At 44.0% G+C, this 23,912-nt stretch overlaps 3 protein-coding genes across 3 annotated transcripts; 2 read left to right on the plus strand and 1 right to left on the minus strand.

Moving 5' to 3' along the window:
• Nucleotides 1-309: 309 nt before the first annotated feature.
• LOC307242144 (glycine N-acyltransferase-like) lies at nt 310-12,000 on the plus strand. The gene is made up of 12 exons (XM_080016478.1): nt 310-569; nt 3,438-3,527; nt 3,615-3,722; nt 3,842-3,890; nt 3,981-4,113; nt 4,338-4,496; nt 7,430-7,516; nt 10,435-10,525; nt 10,619-10,729; nt 10,810-10,915; nt 11,055-11,181; nt 11,273-12,000. Exons 2-12 carry the CDS (start codon nt 3,453-3,455, stop codon nt 11,664-11,666), a joined length of 1,440 nt encoding a protein of 479 aa, XP_079872604.1. The 5' UTR covers nt 310-569; nt 3,438-3,452; the 3' UTR covers nt 11,667-12,000.
• On the minus strand, nt 11,936-13,963 carry mgme1 (mitochondrial genome maintenance exonuclease 1). The gene is made up of 5 exons (XM_080017085.1): nt 13,838-13,963; nt 13,022-13,539; nt 12,642-12,870; nt 12,243-12,375; nt 11,936-12,147 (listed from the first exon to the last, which is right to left on the minus strand). The coding sequence occupies exons 1-5, from the start codon at nt 13,843-13,845 to the stop codon at nt 12,013-12,015; spliced, it is 1,023 nt and encodes a 340-aa protein (XP_079873211.1). The 5' UTR covers nt 13,846-13,963; the 3' UTR covers nt 11,936-12,012.
• A 918-nt stretch (nt 13,964-14,881) lies between these two features.
• On the plus strand, nt 14,882-23,436 carry snx5 (sorting nexin 5). Its single transcript, XM_080016289.1, has 13 exons — nt 14,882-15,005; nt 17,530-17,634; nt 17,708-17,818; nt 18,399-18,520; nt 18,616-18,739; nt 19,311-19,406; nt 19,710-19,815; nt 20,476-20,551; nt 21,283-21,322; nt 21,419-21,505; nt 22,144-22,303; nt 22,396-22,481; nt 22,807-23,436. Exons 1-13 carry the CDS (start codon nt 14,970-14,972, stop codon nt 22,855-22,857), a joined length of 1,200 nt encoding a protein of 399 aa, XP_079872415.1. The 5' UTR covers nt 14,882-14,969; the 3' UTR covers nt 22,858-23,436.
• The last annotated feature ends 476 nt before the right edge of the window (nt 23,437-23,912 follow it).

Genomic DNA, 23,912 nt, shown 5'->3' on the forward strand with positions numbered 1-23,912 from the left:
TGTATATATATATAAAAAAAAAAAATGGTGTGTGTGTAAAAGTGTGTGTGTGTGTGTATGTGTGTGTGTGTGTGTATATATATATATATATATATATATATATATATATATATAAAAACCCACAATATAATCTGATATAATTGACTTCTGATAGAATAATAATGATAAATGTAGCTGCAACGCACAGCATCCAGTTTTGTGGTTTTAGGGATGTTTTCCGGGTTCTGTGAAACGTAGAACGAGTTACATCAAGCAGCCGTTTGGGTGTGGCTGTAAACAGGTAGAACTCACCGTGAGACAAGTGGGGGAACGGCGACGGAGTGACATAATGATGCAGTGATGACTTTCTATAATAATTATTATTATAATTATTATTTGAAGTTGTTAACTTGTCCTAGTTCTTCTGATGGGTTACGATTCCACAATACACATCATGGACTCCTACAGTTTGTATCTTATGACTTCCTCAAGTCCCACAAAGTAAGGAGGGACACAACAAACAGAATCTTTATTTACAAAAAGAGCAAGAGATCAAATATCGACTGAAAAGCCCCGCTCACATCAAACGGGTAAGACGACAGACACTTATATACATTTACTTTACACACAGTGAAATTTCACGGTCAAATTTTGTCCCGTTTTTCACAAATTTCTGAACAATTACAATGATGGACCCCTAATAATAATAATAATAATGATAATTATAATAATAAATCTAGCTGTAGGCAGCAACACACAGGGGCCAGTTTAGTCGTGTTAGATATGTATTGCAATTCTCCATATTCTGTGCAATGATGCACAAGTTAAAATTTTTTGATTTTTACAACGACTCAGGCGAACTGTGGATTTATATAGAATTGGTTCATGATGTCAAACAGTGACTGTGTTCTCAATGTAACAACAATGTTCTTCAATTTTTTGTGAATTTTGTGAATTGTGAAGTTTTATCAATATTTCCTTTTGGGTGAGAATCAAACTTGGACGACAACACGTATGAAACGTTGTCGTCCAACGAGGCCTCAACAAATGATCATAAGTTCTAAGGTGACATTATGTTGATCGATAAGCAGCAATACATGGGGTCTAGTTTATTTGTTTAAGGTACATATTACATTTTTTTGTATTTTGTGAAATGCAGTGAAATCTAGTGAACTTCTAAACATCATGTCGTTAAATTCATGTGATTCCACAAATCCAACCGGGAGGCTGTGAGATCATTGTGTTCGGGAAATTCCCAGGAGCATCGTGGACATGCAAGCCCAGAATATCCTTTTTGTATTGTCACACAAGCTGACACTGGCTATGGGACTAAATACGTTTAACTTACTACTTATTCTATTTCTTATATCAGGCATATACAATATAAATTATTCCATTTACTATCCGAAGAATCAATGATTCTATTTTCTATCAGCATGTTGCAGTACATTATACAAGAACACACACAGGGTAGAAGGCAAATTTGCGCATACATAAGTTGTATGGTCAGTTCTACATTTCTAAAGCGTTGTGACTCAACGATTGCATAACAGGATAATTGTACATGTATATTAATTACATTACATTTAGCAGACGCTTTTATCCAAAGTGACTTACAATTATTCAAACACTGACGGACGCAGCCATCAGGAGCAATTAGATTACAATTATAATTATAATTACAATCTTTATAATTACAATCTTTAAGCTTACTCAGAGCTATTTCCTTCACAATAGCTTTCCCTTCGATCTTCTCTGATCGGTACAATATCTCAGTGAGTCCTCACCTTAATTTGTTCGGGATCTCGTGTTGTCTCTGCTGGATCTGTCAGTCATGTCCAGAAGACTCCTTCTTGGATGTCTTCACGGTCGGTTCCTGCCTGCCGTTGTGCACACAACCTGGGCATGAAGAGTTCCAACAGAGCCAAGCAGAGAATCCCGTTCGTGACGCCAGATTGTAGAAGAAATTCTTCTGCATTGTCGGTGAGGTTAATCTGCCCGCTACAAAAAACAAAAACTGAGAATATTATGGATATTTATTCTGCAGAATAAAGAGAAAGATTCAGTACTGCTCCAAAGCAGTGTTCTGACCAGTCTGAGGCGATTTCTGACGAAGAGGGCTTTATACCAAAGACAGGTTGTGGGCCGTTGGTCAGAAGTCATTTACAAGACTGTGCCCCTCAACTGTCTCCCTTCAAACAGTGAATTCAAAGGTACTTGCAAAGTTTGGTGGCAGACGCAGACTAATAACCCTTACAATGATCCTTCAAGCTCCCCTGGGCTCATTCTTCATCTCCATACAAGGTAAACAGGACAAAATGTGATATTGTTTTTCAATGTTAAAATTTACATTGTAGAGAAAGAACAGTCTCTCTTTATATAAACTCTGGGGAGGCTGCTCCTGCTCCTGCTTCCTCCTCAGGAACAGGAAGAGGCTATTGTCCCGAGTCAACTATTTGATTATATGCATTTTTCCTCATACTCATCATGCGCTCGCCGATTTTGTATCTCACTACTTTCCTCGAATCCAGCAAAGTGAGGAGGAACACAACACTGCATCCAACACGGGGGTTATAAGGGTTTACAATGTCTTCATTTACAAAGAGATAAAATATGAGTCAAGCAGCCCTGTAGACGTCTACCAGGTGAGACAGTACATAAACACACACAGACACGACTAGTTTGTAATCTCTTACCACGACAGAGCGATGGACTCCACACCAACCAGCACACACCACGCAAATGAACATTAGAACCACAACTTCCACATTTATAGCAAACTGGATGATGATGTCACAAAGCCTCTTATTTGTCTTAACTTTTCAAACGTTGTCCTTTCCGTGGTTAAATTTGTTGTGTTTTCACTATTTTCTGCTCCGTATGTGGATCAATCTGGATTAAACTTCCGCCACGATGGTGTTGGTGACGTCCTGGTTCTAACGAGACCTCAATCGTGTCTGTACTTAATCTGAACAATCTCTACGGGATTGACCCCTAATAATAATTATAATAATGAGTAATAAATAATATCAACTATAATAATAACTGATAATACACACTCAAACGGCCACATGGGGGCAGCTCACTTCTCACATGATCTTCGGGAATTTTCTGGTTTATTTTTTGTTCTGCATTTGCCGAAGGAAAGAGTCATTGATATAGCCATTTATATATTTTTTATATTTTATGTGCTGCTCAGTTATAAGCATGATGTTGAGTCTGAAACGTGTCAGGTTAGAAATGGTTAAGGTTTGGTATAAGTAGGTTAGGATTTCACCAATGGGACATTTTTCGGACTATTGGAATTTGGGAATAATGGGTCGTTGGAACGATGGCATGGCACCGGTAGAGGATGCTCTTACCAAGCTACTAGACTGAGGAAACCTATACAAATAAATCGGGGTCAAAGTCTGCTCTCTGTGGTGCACCCACACATTTATTTATTTTTAACCTCAAAGATCCAAACAGACAACATGAGGATCCTGAGCAGACAGGAAATGCAAGTGGCCAAACAGCTGCTTCAGAAGCACATTCCCAAAAGTTTGAAGGTTTGTCAGGTTCCACACTCCCAGAATGACACTCTTCGTGTTTGTTGTTTTTGGGTCCTCGTGCTGAATCCTGCCCTTGTGTTGCAGGTTTATGGCTTATTGTTTGCGATGAACAGAAACCGACCGAATACTTTGGAGGTGCTGGTGGATACATGGCCAGAATTTAAAGTCGTCATCTGCCGCCCAGATCCCCAGGTGAGTTGTTTTTTTTTCTTCTTACAAATCAAATCTGTTGGAATAATGGAATTCCTTATTTCTTAGAACGAGCGGGCCTCTGAGGACATAAAGTGACGTTGTTCTGCACAGACGAGCAGGCTTTACGTCGGGTGCTCAGGGAAGAGCCCGCCATCGACTGGAGCACCGGTTTCCTAGTTTGAGGTGAGAGGCGGGGACTGGAACACCCACTGTTCTCCCCGGATCAGATTCACACCCTACGTGTCCCGTGTCCCGCAGGCCTCGATGTTTCCAACGCTCCGATGTTGAGGGAAGTGTTGTCTGAGAGAGGAGCGAGCATGAGGAGCTTCACGCCTGGTCGTCTCCTCCACCTGCCCGACTGCAGCGCCCTCCACCCCGCAGCAGGAGGCAGGTAGGCCCCACCTCACTGCACGCTGACAGGGACTGGATTCATTTTTACTTTTGTATTGAAAGTCAAGTTGATTTCTCACAGCTAAGTCTCAAAGAGCTTGACTTTCCACAACAGAACTCAACGACACCCCCTAGTCTTAAGTCCCTCGTGTCCCCTTCCAGGGCGTCCAGGCGGCAGGGGGCCGAGAAACATTAATATCATCTTCTCTCTTCCGTGTGCCACAGTGAGCTGGTGTCGAGGATGACGTCTCTGAACGACTCCCACGTGGATCTGGTGAACAGGACATGGAAGTTAGGAGGAGACGGAGAAGGGCCTCCGCACCGTCCGCCACCCCAGCTCGGGGGTTCTCTCCGTGTGAAGGGACGTTTAGGGCAGTCTCAACTGTGAAGTCTTTCCTTTGATTTGACGAAACGGGATTTAAGTTTTGGGAGTGATTTTACCTTGTATTCCCAAACTTATTTTGTGGAGTGTTGTGGCATTCAAGTCAATTTGGTTGTCCATACAGACCGTGTTCTCTACACCTTTCTGCTTTTCGTCCAGACAGTTTATTGGCTTTCATTGAGTCTTATTTTCAGTAGTTCTTCCAGTCCGGGGCGTGGCTTATTGTTGTTTCTTGGGTGTGTGTATTTGTTTGCTTGCTGGTGCAATAATAATGCTAAGAATCACAACAAAAATCGCGATACATGCATCGCCTAAACGGGGGTTGGACAAACTAAATAACGATAAACCGTGTTTCTTCATTAATACTGAACAATTGTTGTTGTTGTATAAGTATCAAATGAAATAAAGTACATTTCAATAACTTTTCAACAACATTTGTTGTCAGAGCCTTCTTACAAGCACATAGAGCAAGAGGAAAAATCAATATTATAGCTTAATCATTAAATAAAAGTAAAACCCTTTGAGTTTCTCATTTAAAAAAATGGAAAATAAGACTTTTCTGAATGAAATAATAAAAAAGTGCCTCTGCGGCAGTTTTGCCTGCCACACGCCACCAGAGTGGTGTTTTCAGGTCCCTCCAACAGAGACAGGCGATGGGGTTGAAAACACCAGTTTATTGAAGAGAGTGGGCTAGGTGGAACAAGCCCGGAGCAGATCGACACGTCATGACAAGGGCTCCTCTCCTGTGTGTGTGTGGGGATGGGGGTTTTACCGGTTGCTCGTTAGACCAATCAACGAGCAACAGGTGTACAGCCAAACTGATCCTGGGCCGAAATTACCTAGACCCAGAACAGGTGTGGTTGCTCAAACCACACCACCCTTACACCACAGCCTCGTTTTGAAAAGTGCTTAAATAGGAACTATTATGCATTTACTTATTTTCTGTCATATATATAATGTTACAGGGTGGGATGTTCGTATTAGGACATGGCCAAAGTGTCAAGTAAGGAAGCTATGAACAAAACCTTGAGGCTTCTGACCGCTCTGGACATTCTGTTGGGCTCCACCCACTGAAACAGAGTGTCAGGGACAGGATGGTTTCGAGGCATGTTACAATGGCTAGATTGCCTCATCTGAGTGGTATTTTCAGAAAACGACAAAAACATTATGGGAACTGTTGGATAATTCTCTTGGTGAAGTTAATCCACCCCCTACAGGAAAACAGAGTATTAAAGATATTTATTCTGCAGAATAAAGCGAAATATACAGAGCTGCTGCAAAATAGTGGTCTGATCAGTCTGCCCCTCCTTCTGCTGAAGAGGGTATTATACCGATGAGAGGTTGTTTCCTTTTCTGAGACTAGCCATGTGATTGGCTGTTGCCTTCAGTAACAGCTGAGAACATGTTTTAACAAAGAAAAACAGTGAACACTATTGTGCTGGGAAAGTGTACATTGAGTGTTTACACAAATGGTCCTTTTACAAGATAGAAAAACAGAGATAATGACTAAAACAGTTGTGACAGTTGTGTACCATCGGTCAGGTTGTCATTTACAGGACACAGTCATATCACTGGGTGTTCCTCTCATACAGTGGTTAAACGGTCAAACTCAGGTGACAGGTACAATCTTACTGTGCTATAAAACAAACCACAATGCTTTTTCAAGCCCCCTGGGGATACCCTTATCTCCACACAAGGTTGAGTGAAGATGTAATGTGATCTGGTCTTTATAATACAGTGTAGCATTATCTGAAAGAAGAGCCTATTCATATGAGCTCTGAGACCATCTGTACGCTTCACACCGAACATGTGAGACCAACTGGTTTGGCGCTCGCTGCTGGTAGAATGAAGGTGAATTGGTTGCTCAGTCCATTCTATCCATACTTTCTCTCATTGACTGTCTGTCGGAGATAGTGTCGGGTCATTCACGAACGATCTGGTTCTTTTGAAGTTTAACAGACAGATATGTGGTGCTATTTATTTAAAGAGGACCTATTATGCTCCTTTTCAACAAGTTAATATAGGTCTCTGAGGTGTTTTTTGTGTGTGCTGAAAATACAACTCGGGTGATGCATTCTAGCCATTGTAACATGCCTCTAAAGTATCCTGTTCCTGACGCTCCGTTTCAGGAGGTGGAGCCTCCCTCCTGAGGCCCTTGTTCTTTAAGCCAAGGATTTGAGCTTTACTCCAGGCTCCGTTGTATTTACACTATAACTTTCACTGATCTCACCTTAGTTCACTTAAATCTGTTCTGAAGACATTTGAGGCAAGAAACAATCAAACCAGTTTCTAAATCTTCACTCATATTATATCTACAAGACAAAATTTTAAAGTTTGTATCGACTTTGACCACGGTGTCCAGAGTGGCACAGAGCTTGGAGCAGCGCGGGATAGGGTGGGTTAGGGCGTGTCTTGGGGCTTGGAGCTTGGGGCTTTTTGTTTCATTCCATTATGGAAACATCGGCAAATAAAATAAATACATCCAGTTATGTTTGGAGAAATGCGGAGCGGATAGCTCTCTGCAGCCTACTGTAAAGTCAACCTATCGTACACACTCACACACACACACACACACACACACACACAGAAAGAAATGCATAGCAAATAAAGGTACTCCTCACTTAACGACCGCCCGTTTAACCCAAATGTATGTGTACAAGCACTGAACCGAGTGACATTTACAGAATAGGTCCCTGGTGCTGTCTCCTGCCACCGGCAATTAACTAATACACTAGAGTAGTTCTTTTATTTATTTTTTTATTGTGAAACTTGTTGAATATTAGAAAATAAATATATACATATTGTGCACAATAAATTACATTTCTCAGCATTTCAAATAATAACTTTTATTTACAGCGTAATGCTTTAATAATAAAGTGTGCAGCATGTAGCAACCACCTATTCCCGCCTTTAAAAGGTGTGGTGTCACTTGCAGGCGGTCCCTAACGAAGCGGCTTCTCAGGTTTGACGCTGCCCGCCGCTCAGTGTCTCATTCCAGGGAGGAGAGCAGCGGCTCCGGCTGGTAAGTCACCCGAGACCGAGCTGAGTTTTATCAAGCTCATTTTAACAAGCTCAGAGCGCGCTACTCGCGGAATCCGCTGGTGGGTCAACTGTAATGAATAGCCCTGCTCCTGGATCTTTCTTCGCAACAGCCCAGCTGGTTAAGTCTGCGCGACCGTCTAAAAGTGATTTGCGCTCCAGTGTCGTCAATGCTTCTTCGAAGGAACGAGCTCCGAGTCACTGTAGTCGCCAGATGACGCCATGCGCTCGTTTGCGTATCGTGCATTGCATACTGTCATCAAGAGGGTCCGAAAAGTCACTAAATCTAGCGACATTTCACCAAGTAAGCAACACTCGTGCCCCCTTCTCTCCGGAAAATAAACAAAGACGGTCAAAATGATTTAGGTTTGCAAGAAAGAATACTAATAAAAAGCCAAGGTACATAATAATACAACATAGATATACTCAAACAATTGGATAGGACTCAGGATACTTACTACCATACTTCCAGTTCTTGGTGTCTTGATAGTAAAAAAGTAATAAATAAACGAAAAAAGGGTCTGACATTCAAATAGTCATGATTAAAATTTGCAATATGGTGTCATTTTGTATCAAGGATATTCTTTATTCTTCTGCTTCTATTGGATTTCATTTCTTGGTCTGCACCTTTTAGACGGTCCTTTACACAGGAGGATTTTTTCTATTGAAATCAATGCAAATCAGTTCACTGGCTTATGGCAGGCATCAAATATGATTTTGTCGTCAGGTTTAAAATGTGTTACTTTCCAGTTGTGACCTTCTCAGCCTCGCAAAAAATATCCAATATATTTCTCGCATTACCTCAGTTAATTTATATATATATACTACTCACAAAAAGTTGGGGATATTCGTCTTTTGGGTGAAATTTCAGGATAAACCTAAAATGCACTATAATCTTTACAGGTGAACTTAATTTGACCTTCTCTAAACTTTTGAATGCACATGTCCAACTGTTCAATGTTTCAGTACTTTTTGCACAACTTGCTGTTTTCTAACAAGGAGCTGAACGGAAAAATTCACAACAGGTGTTCGATCCATGAATCCACCAATACATTTCCTGGTTCAATTAGAATTGGTATTTAAACAGTCCTCTTCATCGTGCTGTTCACATATTGACATTATGAGACCAAGACGACACCTAAAAACTGATCAACAGTACTTGCCATAGCGAGGCTTCAAACAGGATGTTCTCAGAGGGAAGTGGCCACAGAGCTTAGAGTGTCACCAGCAGCTTGCAACAGAGATACAGAGACTGGAAGAGTCACAGAAAGGCATAGAAGTGGACGTCCTTTGGCCACATCCCACACTGATGAGCGCTGCATTGTGCACACTGCCCTGCGCAACCGGAGGATGATGCCACTCAACTCCAGGCACATTTAAGGGAGGTGAGAGGCACCAAGTGTCACATCAGACCATTCAAAACTGTTGACATCAGCGTGGTCTGCGTGCTAGACCACCTGCAAGGGTACCTGACCACACCACCAGGCACCGTCTTGCTTGGGCCAGGGAGCATTTACGCCGGACGAGGGACCAGTGGCCTCAGTGCTGTTCTCTGATGAAAGTCAATTCACGTTGAGCAGAAATGATGGCCGCCAACGATGTTGGAGACGTCAAGGAGAGCGCTACGCATCAGCCACTGTTGTCACCAGACGAGCCTTTGGTGGTGGTGGTGTTACAGTGTGGGCAGGTGTGTCCAGTCAATACAGAACTGCCCTAAACTTTGTGAATGGTACAGTGACATGTGGCGGCGCGACTGGTGTTCAACCAGCCAAAGAGGGCACATGTCACTCCGCTGCTCATCGAGCTCCACTGGTTACCTGTAGCCGCCCGCATCAAGTTCAAGTCTCTGATGCTGGCCTACAGAATGATTGCTGGGAATGCTCCCGCCTACTTAAATGCTCTTGTAAGAGCACATGTTGCCCCCCGGATAGAGGCTCTTCACCCTGTACCCCAGAACCTCAATGACCTGAGGGCCCCCTTCAAGAAGAGTGGGGGGCCAGGCCTCAGCAGACAATAAGTTGACTTGTGAACAGCATGAGACGTGGTTGTCAAGCTGTAACTGATGCTCGAGGCCACATGACAAGTTATTGAGACATTGGCATTTTTTGTTGTAATAAACCCACCGCTGTTGTTGGCTTTTGTTTCAATAAATTGTTTGAGATGAGGAAATAACCATTGTATGCTTCTACTTAAATGCCCTCATTTCATCATATCATATCACTGTAGCGTGAACTTTTTACATTTTCCATAAATTTCACCCGAAAGCCAAATATCCTTTTAGTAAATTCATGTATGAAGTGGGCGTGGTTCCTGCAGTGGGGTAGACGTGGTTTTTACAATTAGGTGGGCGTGGTTCCTGTGGCGAGGTGGGCGTGGTTCCTGCAGTCAGTGGGCAGTACCGGGCTGCGCAGGCACCATCGGGCTGCTCAGCTTCCTAATAAAAAGCTGTCTGACATGCGCAGAGGGGGTTGGGGGGGGCCCCTCAATCAGCACAACAAACATATTAAATGTATATTCACCTCAAATGTTATTTCTGTTTGTATATGAAAAGACTTGTGAAGCAAAAGTTGAGCTTCTTTATGTTCGATTGATTCAAGTGATAAAGTTGAATTAAGGATGGGATAACAGCGCCATCTGGTTGACCACCATTTTTTTTCTATCACAAATCTACAAATTATCTGCTGAGTATTATTAAATAAAAATACCTGAGGGAGATTCACAGCATAACATGTACTCCTTTGTATATTTGTCCCAGTAGCCTGGGAGAATATATTTATTTATGGTGTTTTCAGCATTGACCAGGTCGCTATACAACACTTCCATAGATATTCATTATGGTTGTTTGTTTATATTATTTTTATTGTTATTATCTGTTGTATTTTAATGTGTATTTTCTGCCAGGTGGACACAGTCATCTGCCATGGAACTGAATGGAGAGCAACTGGAAATAGTGGAAACCAAATTAAAGAGCTTTCTACCTTACTCTCAACTGGTGACAAATAGTTTGAGAATTATTTCAAATGCTATTCATGTGAAGGCAGCGAGTATTTTTACTTGATTTAGTCGACCTCTTTTCCTTCCTCAGGTTTACAGTTATGTGTTCCTCAGAAACAGAATCCACTCGGACCCGGTCAGGATCTTGGCGGACCGCTGGCCGGATTTCAGGGTCATCATCTGCCAACCTGAACTACAACAGGTGAGAAACACGAGCAGGTGGTTGTTCTGGGAGTCTCCCGGTCGTCGGGTGCGGACTCATGTCGTCTAGTTTATTTCAAGGACGGAGATGGATTCAAGGACGTCTGCATCTTCGCAAAAGATGAAGCTTCTCTAGAGGAAACCATGAAGAAGGCCAATATAAGCTGGAGCGCACATCGGTCTTGGGGTAATAATTCAATATGGATCCTCACATTCACACACTTCTGACCAATTTCAATATTCCAACTCAGTGATGGATTCATTTTAATCACACTGCTATGCGAGATAACATGTATGTAAATTTAAATGCACAACGTCCTGTCGAGGTGTGGATAACCGCTACGAGGAGACGGTGAAGGCTCTGGCTTTGGAGAACAACATGCATGCGAGGAAGGTGGCGGTGTGCCACATGATTACATTGGAGGACGTGTCCAGCCTTCCTCCCGTCCCCAGGTGCAGTCTACGGGGCTCCCTCATCATCATCATCGTCATCGTCTTCGTCATACTGCTGGTGCGCTCTAACTCAAAGCCTCTGGTCCCACAGCGGCTTGGAGTTCGGTTCCCTGGACGAGTCTCACCTTAACCTGGTCAGCGGCTCCTGGAAGTTCAGCTGCGAGGGCAGCGCCACCATGATCCGGGACATGATCACTCACTTCCCGTCCTGCTGCGTGCTGGACGCAGACCGGCAGCCCGTGGCCTGGATCCTGGTCTACGCCAGCGGCTTCATGGGAATGCTGTACACGCTGCCGCAGCACCGGAGGAGGGGCCTGGCCTCCGCCCTGGTGAGCTGCATGGCCCGGAGGCTCCACGCTCGGGGCTTCCCCGTCTACTCCTCCGTGGAGGAGGGGAACTGGCCATCCTACCGCCTCTTCTCCAGCCTGGGCTTCACGAAGGATCCCTCCTACCCGCTGGCCTGGTTCCGGGTCAGCAGCTCGTAAAGCAGCTTTGGCGGTTTATCTCAGTCCAGAGTTGCTGGTGCTCCCGGCATGTTGTGGTACTGGACTCTTCGAGAGTCAAAGTCGATTTGGAAAACCTTCATTCAAAAGCACTGAAGTACAATTTCTATCAAGTAAAGAGTCTATCAAGTTAAGTACTATGGTGTAATATTTGCAATTTAAAAGCATATTTCTGATACTAATTACTTGGGCGCTAAATACACCAGATAACACTGGTTGATAAATGATTACAAAAACCATTGAGCACATTCAATAAAGTTTAATGCGAAAACGTTGGTCTCCAAAACACAGGGACTAATATTTTCTTGAAGCTTTACCGTGAGCGTCTTCATTTCTGCTCCGTGAAGTCTTGGAGGCGAACCAACCACTTTCGCCAGAACTCCAAGAGCAGCTCAGAGCTCAGCAGGTGCACGTCGCCGGGGGAGCCGTCTTTGTAGGCGACGACGATGAGTCCGTTTTCAACCTGTGAGATGAGACAAAGGAAGATTAACAAGCATGGAGGAAACAACAGGTTTCAGTGACTAGAAGCTGGGTTTCACCATCTCAGCAACAGGGCACCTGGTAGGTGTAGTTGTCGTCGTGATTCAAAGCCCCAGCATACGCCGCCACCTGCACGGGGTTGTCGTACGTGTTCTGGAGATGCCGCTTGGGCTTCTCTGAGGTCTTCCAGTCAATCACACACAGAACTCCCCTGAGGAAATGACACAACAAGGGTCTTCCTAGATCTTCTTAAAAACAATCTAATACCCGTGTGACATGCTGGCAGCGCGTTACGATTTAAACCGTTTGAAAACAGCAGCCTGATCGTTATCGTCTCTACACTTGTTTCGTTTCCTTTGCATATCCTCTGATCGTTGGGGAGCTTATCTTTTATACCTGTTGTATTCTTTATTTCCAACTTGGCCGACTCCAAATTGTGTGTTTAAAACTGCAGGACATTCCTTTCTATCTATTTACCTGTAGCGGGCCACACAATCCACCACACCCAGATAGTTGAGGGTCCTGTGCTGCACGGCGCTTTCAATGGCCCTCACTGCACTGATGTCTTCCAGGACGTAGGAGATACTGTCCAAGTAGCCCCTTACTTCAGGTGCACGGACTGCTCTGTCTTCAGCTTTCCCCAGGTCCTCTGGAGTGAGAATGTCCTCCACGGCTCGGTGGAAAAGCTTGCCTTGCCTGAATAATTCTGGGGAGGAGGGCAAAAAAAAAAAAAAAAAGGTTTGGTGCGCAGCCATTATGCTGTCCAAGGCACAGAGGTTTTCAGATTGCTCGCTTCTCCCAGAGCGATCATGGACTGGACAGGGAAATATTGTCCAATGAATCCAGTTAAAACGTACCTTGACTGTACTCTTTGAAGCCTTCTTCTCCCAGCTCTGCTACCATCCTTTTCTTCCACCGTTCTAGGTAGAACACCTGCTCTGGGGATAAAGTCCTTTGCAGAACACGGGTGACACTTGGGACCAAAGACCGGTCTTGACCCTTTTCTATAAGAATCCGAGTCGGTGTTACAGACTCACCCTCTAAGTTCAGACGCGCTCCATCAGAGTTTGTGAATGGGTGAAGGATTTTGGGCTCTCTGGGCTCCTTTTGTCTCTTAGCTTGGGTTTGCGACTCGACCACGGGTCCATAAATGAGCTGATTCTCCTCTTCGAGCGTCTCAGGAGTTTGGGAACTGACTCTCTGAGACACGACGGACTTCAGCAGAGCAGAGTAGCGGGCAGTGTCCACCGAGCTGTAGGGGCTGCTCCTCCTCTGAGAGCTCCTCACGCTGTGAGCAGAGAGGTGCTGCACGCAGCGCTCCAGGCAGGGAGGACGCCCATGGTGAACACACCTCAGCAGACGGCCAGCGAACATTCTGACCACGGACGGACGGAAGGACGGACAGATAGACAGATAGATGGATGGATGGAACAATAGACGGACAGACAGATGGATGGATGGACAGACGGCCAGACAGTTATTACAGCAACTCACATCGAAACAATAGGGAATAATGATTAAAACAAAATATATAAAAAATTGTCAATATGCTGTAAACCTAGAAATTCACTAAAACATAGAAATATTGTCAATAAACAATAAGCACTTAAAAACAGAAAAATGTCAAAATACAATCAACCTAAAATTTGCAATAGTTTATAGTTATTTTTTACCTCTGCATCAAAAATGAACATCCGCTGAGTTTTCCACTTTGAACACGTATCTCGGCGGTGACTGAATAAGTTTAACTGAACTAAACTTGGAGTTTCTGACACAAACTTCCACCTCGAACATCATCGTCAGCCAGCGCCACACGGAAGCGGGGTCCGAAACGACGCGCGCGTGTTTCGCCTTCTGTGAATTGTAGTTTCTTGTTGTTGTTTGTGCAGGCGGGCGATCACGCAAGGAAACTACAGCGCCAAAACGCCCATGATGCACTTCGCGGTGCGCCATCGAAATGTACCCGTGTTCCCCTTGACCCCGTGTTCTTTTAATAAAAAACGTTCCTATTCGTGAAGGAACAATTAAAAGACGCGGAGCTGCACAACCGAGTCCCGTCGAGGTGCGGACACACGCGGGTTGTGTGGTCATCGTGAGAGGGTTGGAGAGGGGATCAGACGCAGGAGCCCAACGTGACGCGAGTCACTGTGTGAAAAACACATTTTTCCACTTTCCGATCAATTTAATTTAGGGGGAGGGATTTATGTTGCATTCAAGTCATGTGGGGATTACGACAAACGGCTTAATTATTTACAAAAACAAAAAGTTTTCTTGTTGTTGGTTTAAGGGAAACATTTCTGTTATAATTACCCATCGCCAGATTTCTATCTGGTTCCACTTATATCATTATTCAAGCACAGTAAAAGTATACTATTTTAAAGTATTATGAATAAAATTGTCATTAATTTGATGATTATTAGATAATAAATAAGGATAAATGAAGAAATACGTAACTTATCAGTTTACATTGCCTGTGTACTTTGGTTACACTTCATTTATAAAACAGATAAATATGATTTTTATAGATTACGTAAATTGAATGAAGATTCCGGTAAAAAAAAACAAAAAACAAAAAACAAAAAAAAAACAAGCAAAAGTCTGTTGAGGTGACGTGCGCGCTACTTCCAAGTCGACGCTGGAAGTTCCGCTCTCTCCCAGCAGCCTTGAAAGCAGCATTGTGACAGCCAGCCAGCAGAGCTAGCTCGTACATAACCGCAGCTAGCCGCAGCTTCCTCCGGGAGGATCAGCTCCAAAAGTCCGACTAAAGATCCAGTTTTCAGCCCTTCACCCTCCAGCCCCTCCACCATGACATCCACACTGGAGGAAAACGACAAGGAAAAGGTTCGTTAAGCAGAATATTATCGGGACCAGGCTGGAAGTGCAGCTAGTTTACAGACTGGACAAGTTCAACCGCGGCTGCTAACTAGTTTCACTTTTTACCGTAAATACGTAAACGGCAGCCGCGCAGCTGGATAAAGTCAGCGTTTTTATATTTAATACGTAAACGGCGGCCACGCAGCTGGATAAAGTCAGTGTTTTTATATTTAATACGTAAACGGCGGCCACGCAGCTGGATAAAGTCAGTGTTTTTACCACAAAGTTTAAGACTAATCTGTGTCAGGACATAAACAGAAGACAGTCCTCTGTGAAGTCACTAGCTACAGTAGCTGCTTAGCATCTGTGCATGTAACTGTGATGGAAGATAGAACTATACAGTATAATACAGCGATAACTGATATAATATATAGATATAACTGAAATCTATGAATATAACTATGTAATATACAGATATAATTATATATGAACTATAAAATATACATATATAACTATATGCACTGCATAATACAGCTATAACTCTATGCACTGTATAATATACATATATAACTATATGCACTATTTAATATACAGGTATAACTATATGTACTGTATAATATACAGATAACTATATGCACTGCATAATATACATATATAACTATATGCACTACATAATACAGATATAACTATATGCACTACATAATACAGATATAACTATATGCACTGCATAATACAGCTATAACTATATGCACTGCATAATACAGCTATAACTATATGCACTGTATAATATACAGGTATAACTATATTCACTGTATAATATACAGATATAACTATATGCACTGCATAATACAGCTATAACTATTTGCACTGTATAATATACAGGTATAACTATATTCACTGTATAATATACAGATATCACTATATGCACTGTATAATATTCAGCTATTACTATATGCATTATTTAATATACAGATATAACTATGCATGATAACTCAGTGCAGTGGTCTGGTGTGCAGAAGTAAAATTGATTCTACAAACCATCACGTTTCTTTATTGAGGACATGAATTGCTGATAAAAGAAATAATGATGACATTAAGGAAATACACTTGTAAGTATAGCAAAGCCCGCTGTAAGCCTTTTAATACAGATTTTAATATATATTCCTTGAACTAGTTCAATGTTATGTAAATCTCTGAAACATTTTTGTTTTTGTTTGTTTGTTGGATCACTGATTTTTATTTTAATAATCAACTTATTGTTGATGAAAAAAACAACAACACACTGTGCCTATGAAATATTGTTCATTTGAAAGTTCATTAAAAAAGATAATTCTTAGTTGAGTTTCCGGGGGAAAGTCAGGGGTTACAACCTCAGCATAATTGCCTGGACAGTGCAAGTCATGGTTTAAGAGCATGGTTTAAGAATAAAAATGAAAGAAATGAATTTGTAGACAGGAAATGACAGGTTATTTCAATGAACAGAAAATAGCACTGATGAAGCTGAAGCTTTAGTTGTATCGTGTATAGTTATATAAACAAAGCGGTATTACTAAATTTAAAAAGGCAGAAGTTGATTTGCTCGCAAGAGGAAGCTGCTTTGGAGCTAAATTGAAGAACACAGCTCTGTGCAGGGGAATGTTTCTTTATCTAGTTAATCCAAAGTTTTAACATGTGTAATAGGTTTCCTCTGGACGGGCTGCACTGTTTATAGGTCAGTGTGAAGGACAGTTAAATAGATTATCTGTTCACTAACTTCCCGATAACCCTGCAGGGCTGGGCGTGGGTGACGGTGGGACTCGGGTGGAGCAGAAGATCGACGTCCTTACGATCGTTTCTGTAACACTGTTTCCACTTATACTGTAGATAAGAGTCCATTTGTTTTGTGATTTAAACATGTTATTAATTTATACTATGTTTTTTTGTTGATATTAGTCACTCTGATTGCTTTCTTGTCCTTTAACGTTGTACTTTTAAATAGATACAGTAGATTGATAGATACTTGATTCATTCCGAAGGGAAATTACAATGTCCCAGCAGCTCACATCAAAAAACAATAGGCAGTAATACTTGCAAACAATAGAATAAAATTATAAAAATGAAAAATGTCAATATCTGGGGGAAAAAGTTAAATATACAATAAACTTCACCATTAATCCTACATAATAAAATATAGCACAATAATGGAAAACAAACCAGAACATTTTAAGCTGTATAAACCTGAAACATTAACTGTTACATAATAAAATGAAAAATATGGCAGGATAATAGAAAATAAACCTGAACATTTAAAATGAATCAGTACTTAACCTGAACATTTTTAGTGGTATAAACCTAAGGAATTTAAGTAGTCAAACGGAATACTGGCAATAAGCCTGAAAACAGACCAAACCTCTTTTCCTTTTCTCAAAACAAGTGAAATTATTCATTGAAAATGAGTACTTCCCAAATGGTTCTATTCAGTTGATTTGTCTCTTTAAATGAGCTGTGTTTGTCCAGACCAGACAAGGTGATGTATGTGTTGTATTTGCGTGTGTGTGGTTTCCTCCATCAGGCTCGCTCCGTGTCTGTGGACCTCAACAACGACGCTTCTCTGCTCATCGACATTCCCGACGCTCTGTGTGAGAGGGACAAAGTCAAGTTCACCGTCCACACCAAGGTAAGGCCGCCGCTCTGGTTATTTCACACGTCTGTCTGGTGCTGTGCTCACGTGCCGTCCTCTCTCTTCTCAGACCACGCTCAGCTCTTTCCAGAAGCCAGAGTTCTCGGTTCCTCGACAGCATGAGGACTTCATCTGGCTGCATGACACTTTGGTGGAGACGGAAGACTACGCCGGGCTCATCGTGAGTCCACGTCCCAGGGACCCGTGTGACAAACATGCGTATGAGTGAGACCACACGCGGGGCTGCTGCGCTGGGTCGTGATGTTAAAGTCTGTACGCTGAGTCGCTTCTCTTCAGGGAGGAAATTCATTCCTAGCAAGTTAGTTTGGTTTGGTGAAAAATTAAACAAAATCATGGAGGGTTGAAATCCGCAGCATGTGTCATGATGCAGAGACTCAACACATGGCTGTACTGTTCATGTAGCAGCAGAGTGTCATCTCATTGTCATGATGTGAAACGGCTCAGAAAAAAAATCAATATACAGTCAAGAATAAACTAAACCCCAAATGCAGTAGTGTAATACAATATTACTGTTATATAATGCTTTAGTATTACAGAGGGCATCTATCTTTCCTACTTTGTTCATCCTCCATCAATAAAATGTTGATACAGTACTGTTAGTTTGAGAATCCATATGGTATTAGAAAATAAATAGTTATCATTTTTTGTCCTTTTCCGACTTAGCAGGTTTCTGTTCAACTGCTTTGAGTACAACCCGCTTCCTGTTCCTTCTATTTTCTTGCTTCCTTGCTGCTGCGCAGATTCCTCCGGCTCCGCCCAAGCCGGACTTTGAGAGTCCGAGAGAGAAGATGCACAAGCTGGGGGAAGGCGAGGCCACCATGACGAAGGAGGAGTACACCAAGATGAAGCAGGAGCTGGAGGCGTGAGTCCCACGCAGCGCGGACACTCTGCAGCCGGGCCCCGTCGCTGGCTTCATTCTGTGGCTGCTTCTTCTTCTTCTTCTTCTTCTCCTTCCAGGGAGTATCTGGCGGTGTTTAAGAAGACGGTCCAGGTCCACGAGGTCTTCCTGCAGAGGCTCTCCTCCCACCCCGTCCTCAGCAAGGACAGAAACTTCCACATTTTCCTGGAATACGACCAGGATGTGAGTGTCTCATGATGCTCACTTCCTGTCAGGACAGGAAGCAGAGAGCACGACTCACATCCTGCTGAGTCCGACTTTAATCCCTCCACAGATGACTGTTTAACTGTCAGTGCACTGGGCCGGCCGGCCATTTAATAATTACATAATTTCACAAAATTTAAGGCATTCAATTGTAGTAAAATGTTAATTTAATAAGGTCATAAATCTTTTTTTTTTTTTTTTTTTTTTGTAAAACAAATTTTGTAAAATGTAATATCAATGAATAAAAACACAGACATGCATGTTATACTACAGATTGGGGCACCGAGGGTGAAAAGTACATTTGTAAGACATTTCAGGCTCGGTACGAACTAGAATCGGGTTCGATTTGACGCCTGAAAATCTACAGATGGTCACCACACCAGGTAGCAGGTCATTTAGTGGCCAGGTTCATAGAATTAAACATCAGGCTATATGTGATCTGTGAGTATGGAACGAGTTGTTGTTGTTGTGATCACGTAGATGAAAAGGAAAGGTGATAGTTCTGTTTTATGGTTTTATCATAACTCTCTTTTCTTCTGGCTCGCTTCAGCTGAGTGTGCGAAGAAAAAACGCCAAGGAAATGTTTGGAGGTTTTTTCAAGAACATGGTGAAGTCAGCTGATGAGGTCATCATCTCGGGGATCAAGGTGAGAGGAAGCGTCTGCTGCGTCAGCTGTGTTGTCTTCTTACTGCCACAGCAGCAAAATAATCATCTCACGAGTGGTGGTGAGCACTGCCGACCCGAGCAGGGATTTTGTCTTTCAGTGGCTGTGTTGATAATGAAAATAAATCCATTCCAAAACACCATTAAAAAAAGATAACCTTCAGGTTATTCTGATATGTATCTTGTACATGGATTAACCTTTGAACTTTTAACTGTATATTTTACTTTTATAGACTGCATTTCTAAAAAATCACTTCTGTTGCCTTTTTTTTTTTTTTGTTTTCAGGAAGTCGACGACTTCTTCGAACAGGAGAAGACGTTCCTGCTCGACTATTACAGCAAGATTAAAGACTCTACTGCCAAAGCAGAGAAGATGACGCGCGCACACAAAAGTACTTACACGATCAATAATTTGTATATATACTCATCATAATCTCTCTCTCTCTCTCTCTCTCTCTCTCTCTCTCTCTCTCTCTCTCTTTTAAATGTGTGTGTTTATATATTGTATGGTATATTTAGGGGTCTTACTGTTATTGCTGAGATTTTTATTATTATTCTCCTTGGCATTTTTCGGGCTAAAAGTGTCTGGAACACGACAACCGCCTAACCCACGGACACGGTTGAGGTCTTGGTGGGACTCGGGACGTTTCAGACATCTTGTGGTGCAAGTTTTATCCACATCCATCTACTTTTGTAGCAGGAATCAGTGAAAAACCGTTGCAAATTGACTGTAAATTGAAGACCTTGATGAGTTTGTGGAGCGGGGCACTTTGTGACATCATGAACCAATGTTATATCAGTGCAGGCTTCTTCTCTGGGTAGACCTGGTGGCTTCCTGTCGTATTTACACATGTTCAGGCGACAGAGCGGAGGAGCCGATGCAGCGTTCAATGTAAACTCTGAAAATTGTAACTCGTGCTGCGTTTCCCAGAACCCGGAAAACTGTAATACCTACCTAACACGACTAACCTGCACCCCTAATTGCTGCCTACAGCTTTATTATGTATTTTCATCTGTTGAGCGGGCTGATGGTTTTCCCTTCTTGTTTTCAGATGTTGCCGATGACTACATTCACATCTCTGCGACGCTGAACAGTCTCTCCGCTGACGACAGCACGACTCTGAAGAAGTGAGCGTCACTCTGCGTTGTCTTTTAGTCACGTTTCTAACGGCTCCAAGAAAGAAAACAGAAATAAACGCTGTAGTTGGTGTCAGCCAGCAACTTGCACTATGAATCTGCAGTTATACAAAACTAGGCAGAACTATGTTGCTAAAATAAGTTGTGGAAGTAAATATTGCTCCTTGAGGATTTGAAGAGCTCACGAGAGAACAAAGACTCGTGTTGACAGAATTAAATCAAATAAAATATCCACAGCACAATTATAGATTTTATTCCACACCTTTCTGGATGACTGCGGGCCCTTAATAATTCTTAAAATTTTCTTTAAATTCAGTTTCACGAATATGAGACCTAAAAGTATTTTTCAAATCTGAATTCATGAGGCGTTAACTTCAACATAAACATTTTGTCAGATTTTATTTATCCACATATTTTGTTTTTGTTGAAATGAGTCAAGCTCCTCTGCATCAGAGTCCCATTTAAAACCCTGAACCGACCATCGAATCTGATACCGGAGACGATTTCTCCCAAATTCTTCCCTTAAATGTCTTAAATTTGGTCACAAAGTTTGTCTTTAAAATGTATAAAATGAAACGGTGAAAGCTGCAGACCCCTGCTCATGAACCGTGAGGCTACGATCCAGCACCAGATGAACGCCCGCGGCCGTGTGTTGACAAACAGGTGTTTGCGAATCCTGAGAAGGAAGTGTTGCCTCTAATCAGCGTTGATGTTTTCCTCAGACACTTAGAGAAGGTGTCGGACCTGTTTGAGAAGCTCCGGGTAAGAATCCTCAACTCGACCTGTCTCACTTGAGCTTTTTCCGCCGCTTCGCTCGGCGCTCAACCGTGTTGGTGCCGGTGTTTGGTTTCTGTGCAGAAGGTGGAGGGTCGGGTGGCGTCGGACCAGGAGCTGAAGCTCACCGAGCTGCTGCGGTACTACATGAGGGACATCCAGGCCGCCAAGGTGAGGGCCGCTCCTCCTGCACGCCACACCGGGGCTTCATGTAGATATGACAGTGCTGTACCGTAGGGTCCTCATAACCATCAACTCTGCTGCTCCGTGACTTGTATCTGCCGTGCAGACCGTGGGATTTGGCCGCCATGTTACTGATAAGAAATGCGTGAAATTGCACGGGCCTTATCCTTTTAAACGAATCGTGAAACGTATCGTGTATGCAACTGTCCCTTTCAGTTTATTTTGAAGTGCAGTGTGTAAACGATTCATATCAGAGCAGAATCTGCGTTTTCAAAGTGTCTCGTTGGAAAGGAACTTCTTAGTACAGAAACACATTGTTACACACACACACACACACTCACACACACGTGCATGTTCAGTGTGCAGTCTTTTGCTCTCTGCTGCCCCCTGTGGCCATGACCTGAACAGTGCTGCTTTCATTTGTCTAGAAAAAAAACAAAAAACTGATTTTCTGCTTTCCTGATTTCCGCATTGGACAGCTCAGATTCTCAGATCTCTCTTCTTTTGTTTCGGTTGATATAGGATTTTTTTGTTTGTTTGTTTGTTTGTTTGTTTGTTTGTTTCGTTAATGGTAAACGTCATGGCGGAAGCCTCCTTTGACCGCTCAGCCTAACTTCTTTCGCCAGGACCTCCTGTACCGACGAGCCCGGGCGCTGGCGGACTACGAGAACTCCAACAAGGCTTTGGACAAGGCGCGACTCAAGAGCAAAGACGTCCCACAGGCGGAGGAGCACCAGCAGCACTGCCTGCACAAGTTTGACAAGCTGTCCGAGTCGGGAAAGAGAGGTGCGCGCGCACACACACACACAGACACACACACACCTCTCAGCACCACCCGCCCCCTGTACCTCCACCTGCAGCTGACGTCTATCTTGCAGAACTCACCAGTTTCAAGGGCCGCCGCGTGGTGGCCTTCCGGAAGAACCTGATGGAGATGGCCGAGCTGGAAATCAAGCACGCCAAGGTGAGCTGCGATGAGGGCGTGTCCTTGATGTTCAACGTGTTGTACGAGTCCAGAATGAGCACATGCACAGTTTGCCCTTTGTGTTTGTGTTATTTCACCGTCATCGTGAAAGCTTAGAACAGTGTGAGAATAAATATCCACCTTATTAAGAGTTATTGACGTGGAATTTTCCCTCAAACTGACATTTGTTTGCAGTTCCACTGACATTGGGATGGAAACGAATGATTTTACTAACTGATCCCACCTGCCCAAATAAATGTGATCATTGTTCAGACTCTTTGTTTGATGGAAGACAGGAAGTGACACTTTTCCTCTTCCTCCACAGAGCAACGTGACGCTGCTGCAGGGCTGCATCGACCTGCTCAAGAGCAACTAGTTACCCCCCCCCCCCCCCCAGCGGTGGGAGACATAGCTCCCCCTGGTTCTGTCCCAGACCACCACCACCACCACCACCACCACCAGGGGGCAACACTGGGTCAAAGCCCTGCACCAGGGCAGGCATCTTGTTGGCAGTACGTTTCCATGGTTACAGGTCTGCTGTTCTGGGCGCCCTGACGGCCGCTCTGCTTTGCCGTAGACACTAGAGCTTTTGTGTAATAATGTAAGTCTTCGCTTGCGCCTTTTTCTTATTTTTTGCATTAATAATGCAAACCTTGCAGAACTTTCCGATCCTGTTTTTGTAATTCCAACCTTGTTCCATCCTTCGTTAAGTACGAGACGTCCAGGCGCCATGTTGACTTATTTATGGAGATGGACAATGTTTGTATCCCCCTCACCCCTCTCTTGTTTTTCTCTCACCTCCCTGCCCCCCCCGCCTCCTCCCCTCCCCGTCCCCGCCCCCTCCCTGCCTCCTCCCCTCCCTGCCTCCTCCCTGCCTCCTCCCCTCCCTGCCTCCTCCCTGCCTCCTCCCCTCCCTGCCTCCTCCCCTCCCCGTCCCCGCCTCCTCCTCCCCGTCCCCTCCCTGCCTCCTCCCCGTCCCCTCCCTGCCTCCTCCCCTCCCCGTCCCTGCCTCCTCCCCGTCCCCGCCTCCTCCTCCCTGTCCCCTCCCTGTCCTCTCCCTGCCTCCTCCCCGTCCCCTCCCTGCCTCCTCCCCTCCCCGTCCCTGCCTCCTCCCCTCCCCGTCCCCTCCCTGCCTCCTCCCCGTCCCCTCCCTGCCTCCTCCCCGTCCCCTCCCTGCCTCCTCCCCGTCCCCTCCCCGTCCCTGCCTCCTCCCCGTCCCCGCCTCCTCCTCCCTGTCCCCTCCCTGTCCTCTCCCTGCCTCCTCCCCGTCCCCTCCCTGCCTCCTCCCCTCCCCGTCCCTGCCTCCTCCCCGTCCCCGCCTCCTCCTCCCTGTCCCCTCCCTGCCTCCTCCCCGTCCCCTCCCTGCCTCCTCCCCTCCCCGTCCCTGCCTCCTCCCCTCCCCGTCCCTGCCTCCTCCCCGTCCCCGCCTCC

The sequence above is a fragment of the Zeus faber genome (assembly GCF_960531495.2).
Source record: "Zeus faber genome assembly, chromosome: 16".
Classification (NCBI taxonomy): domain Eukaryota; kingdom Metazoa; phylum Chordata; class Actinopteri; order Zeiformes; family Zeidae; genus Zeus; species Zeus faber.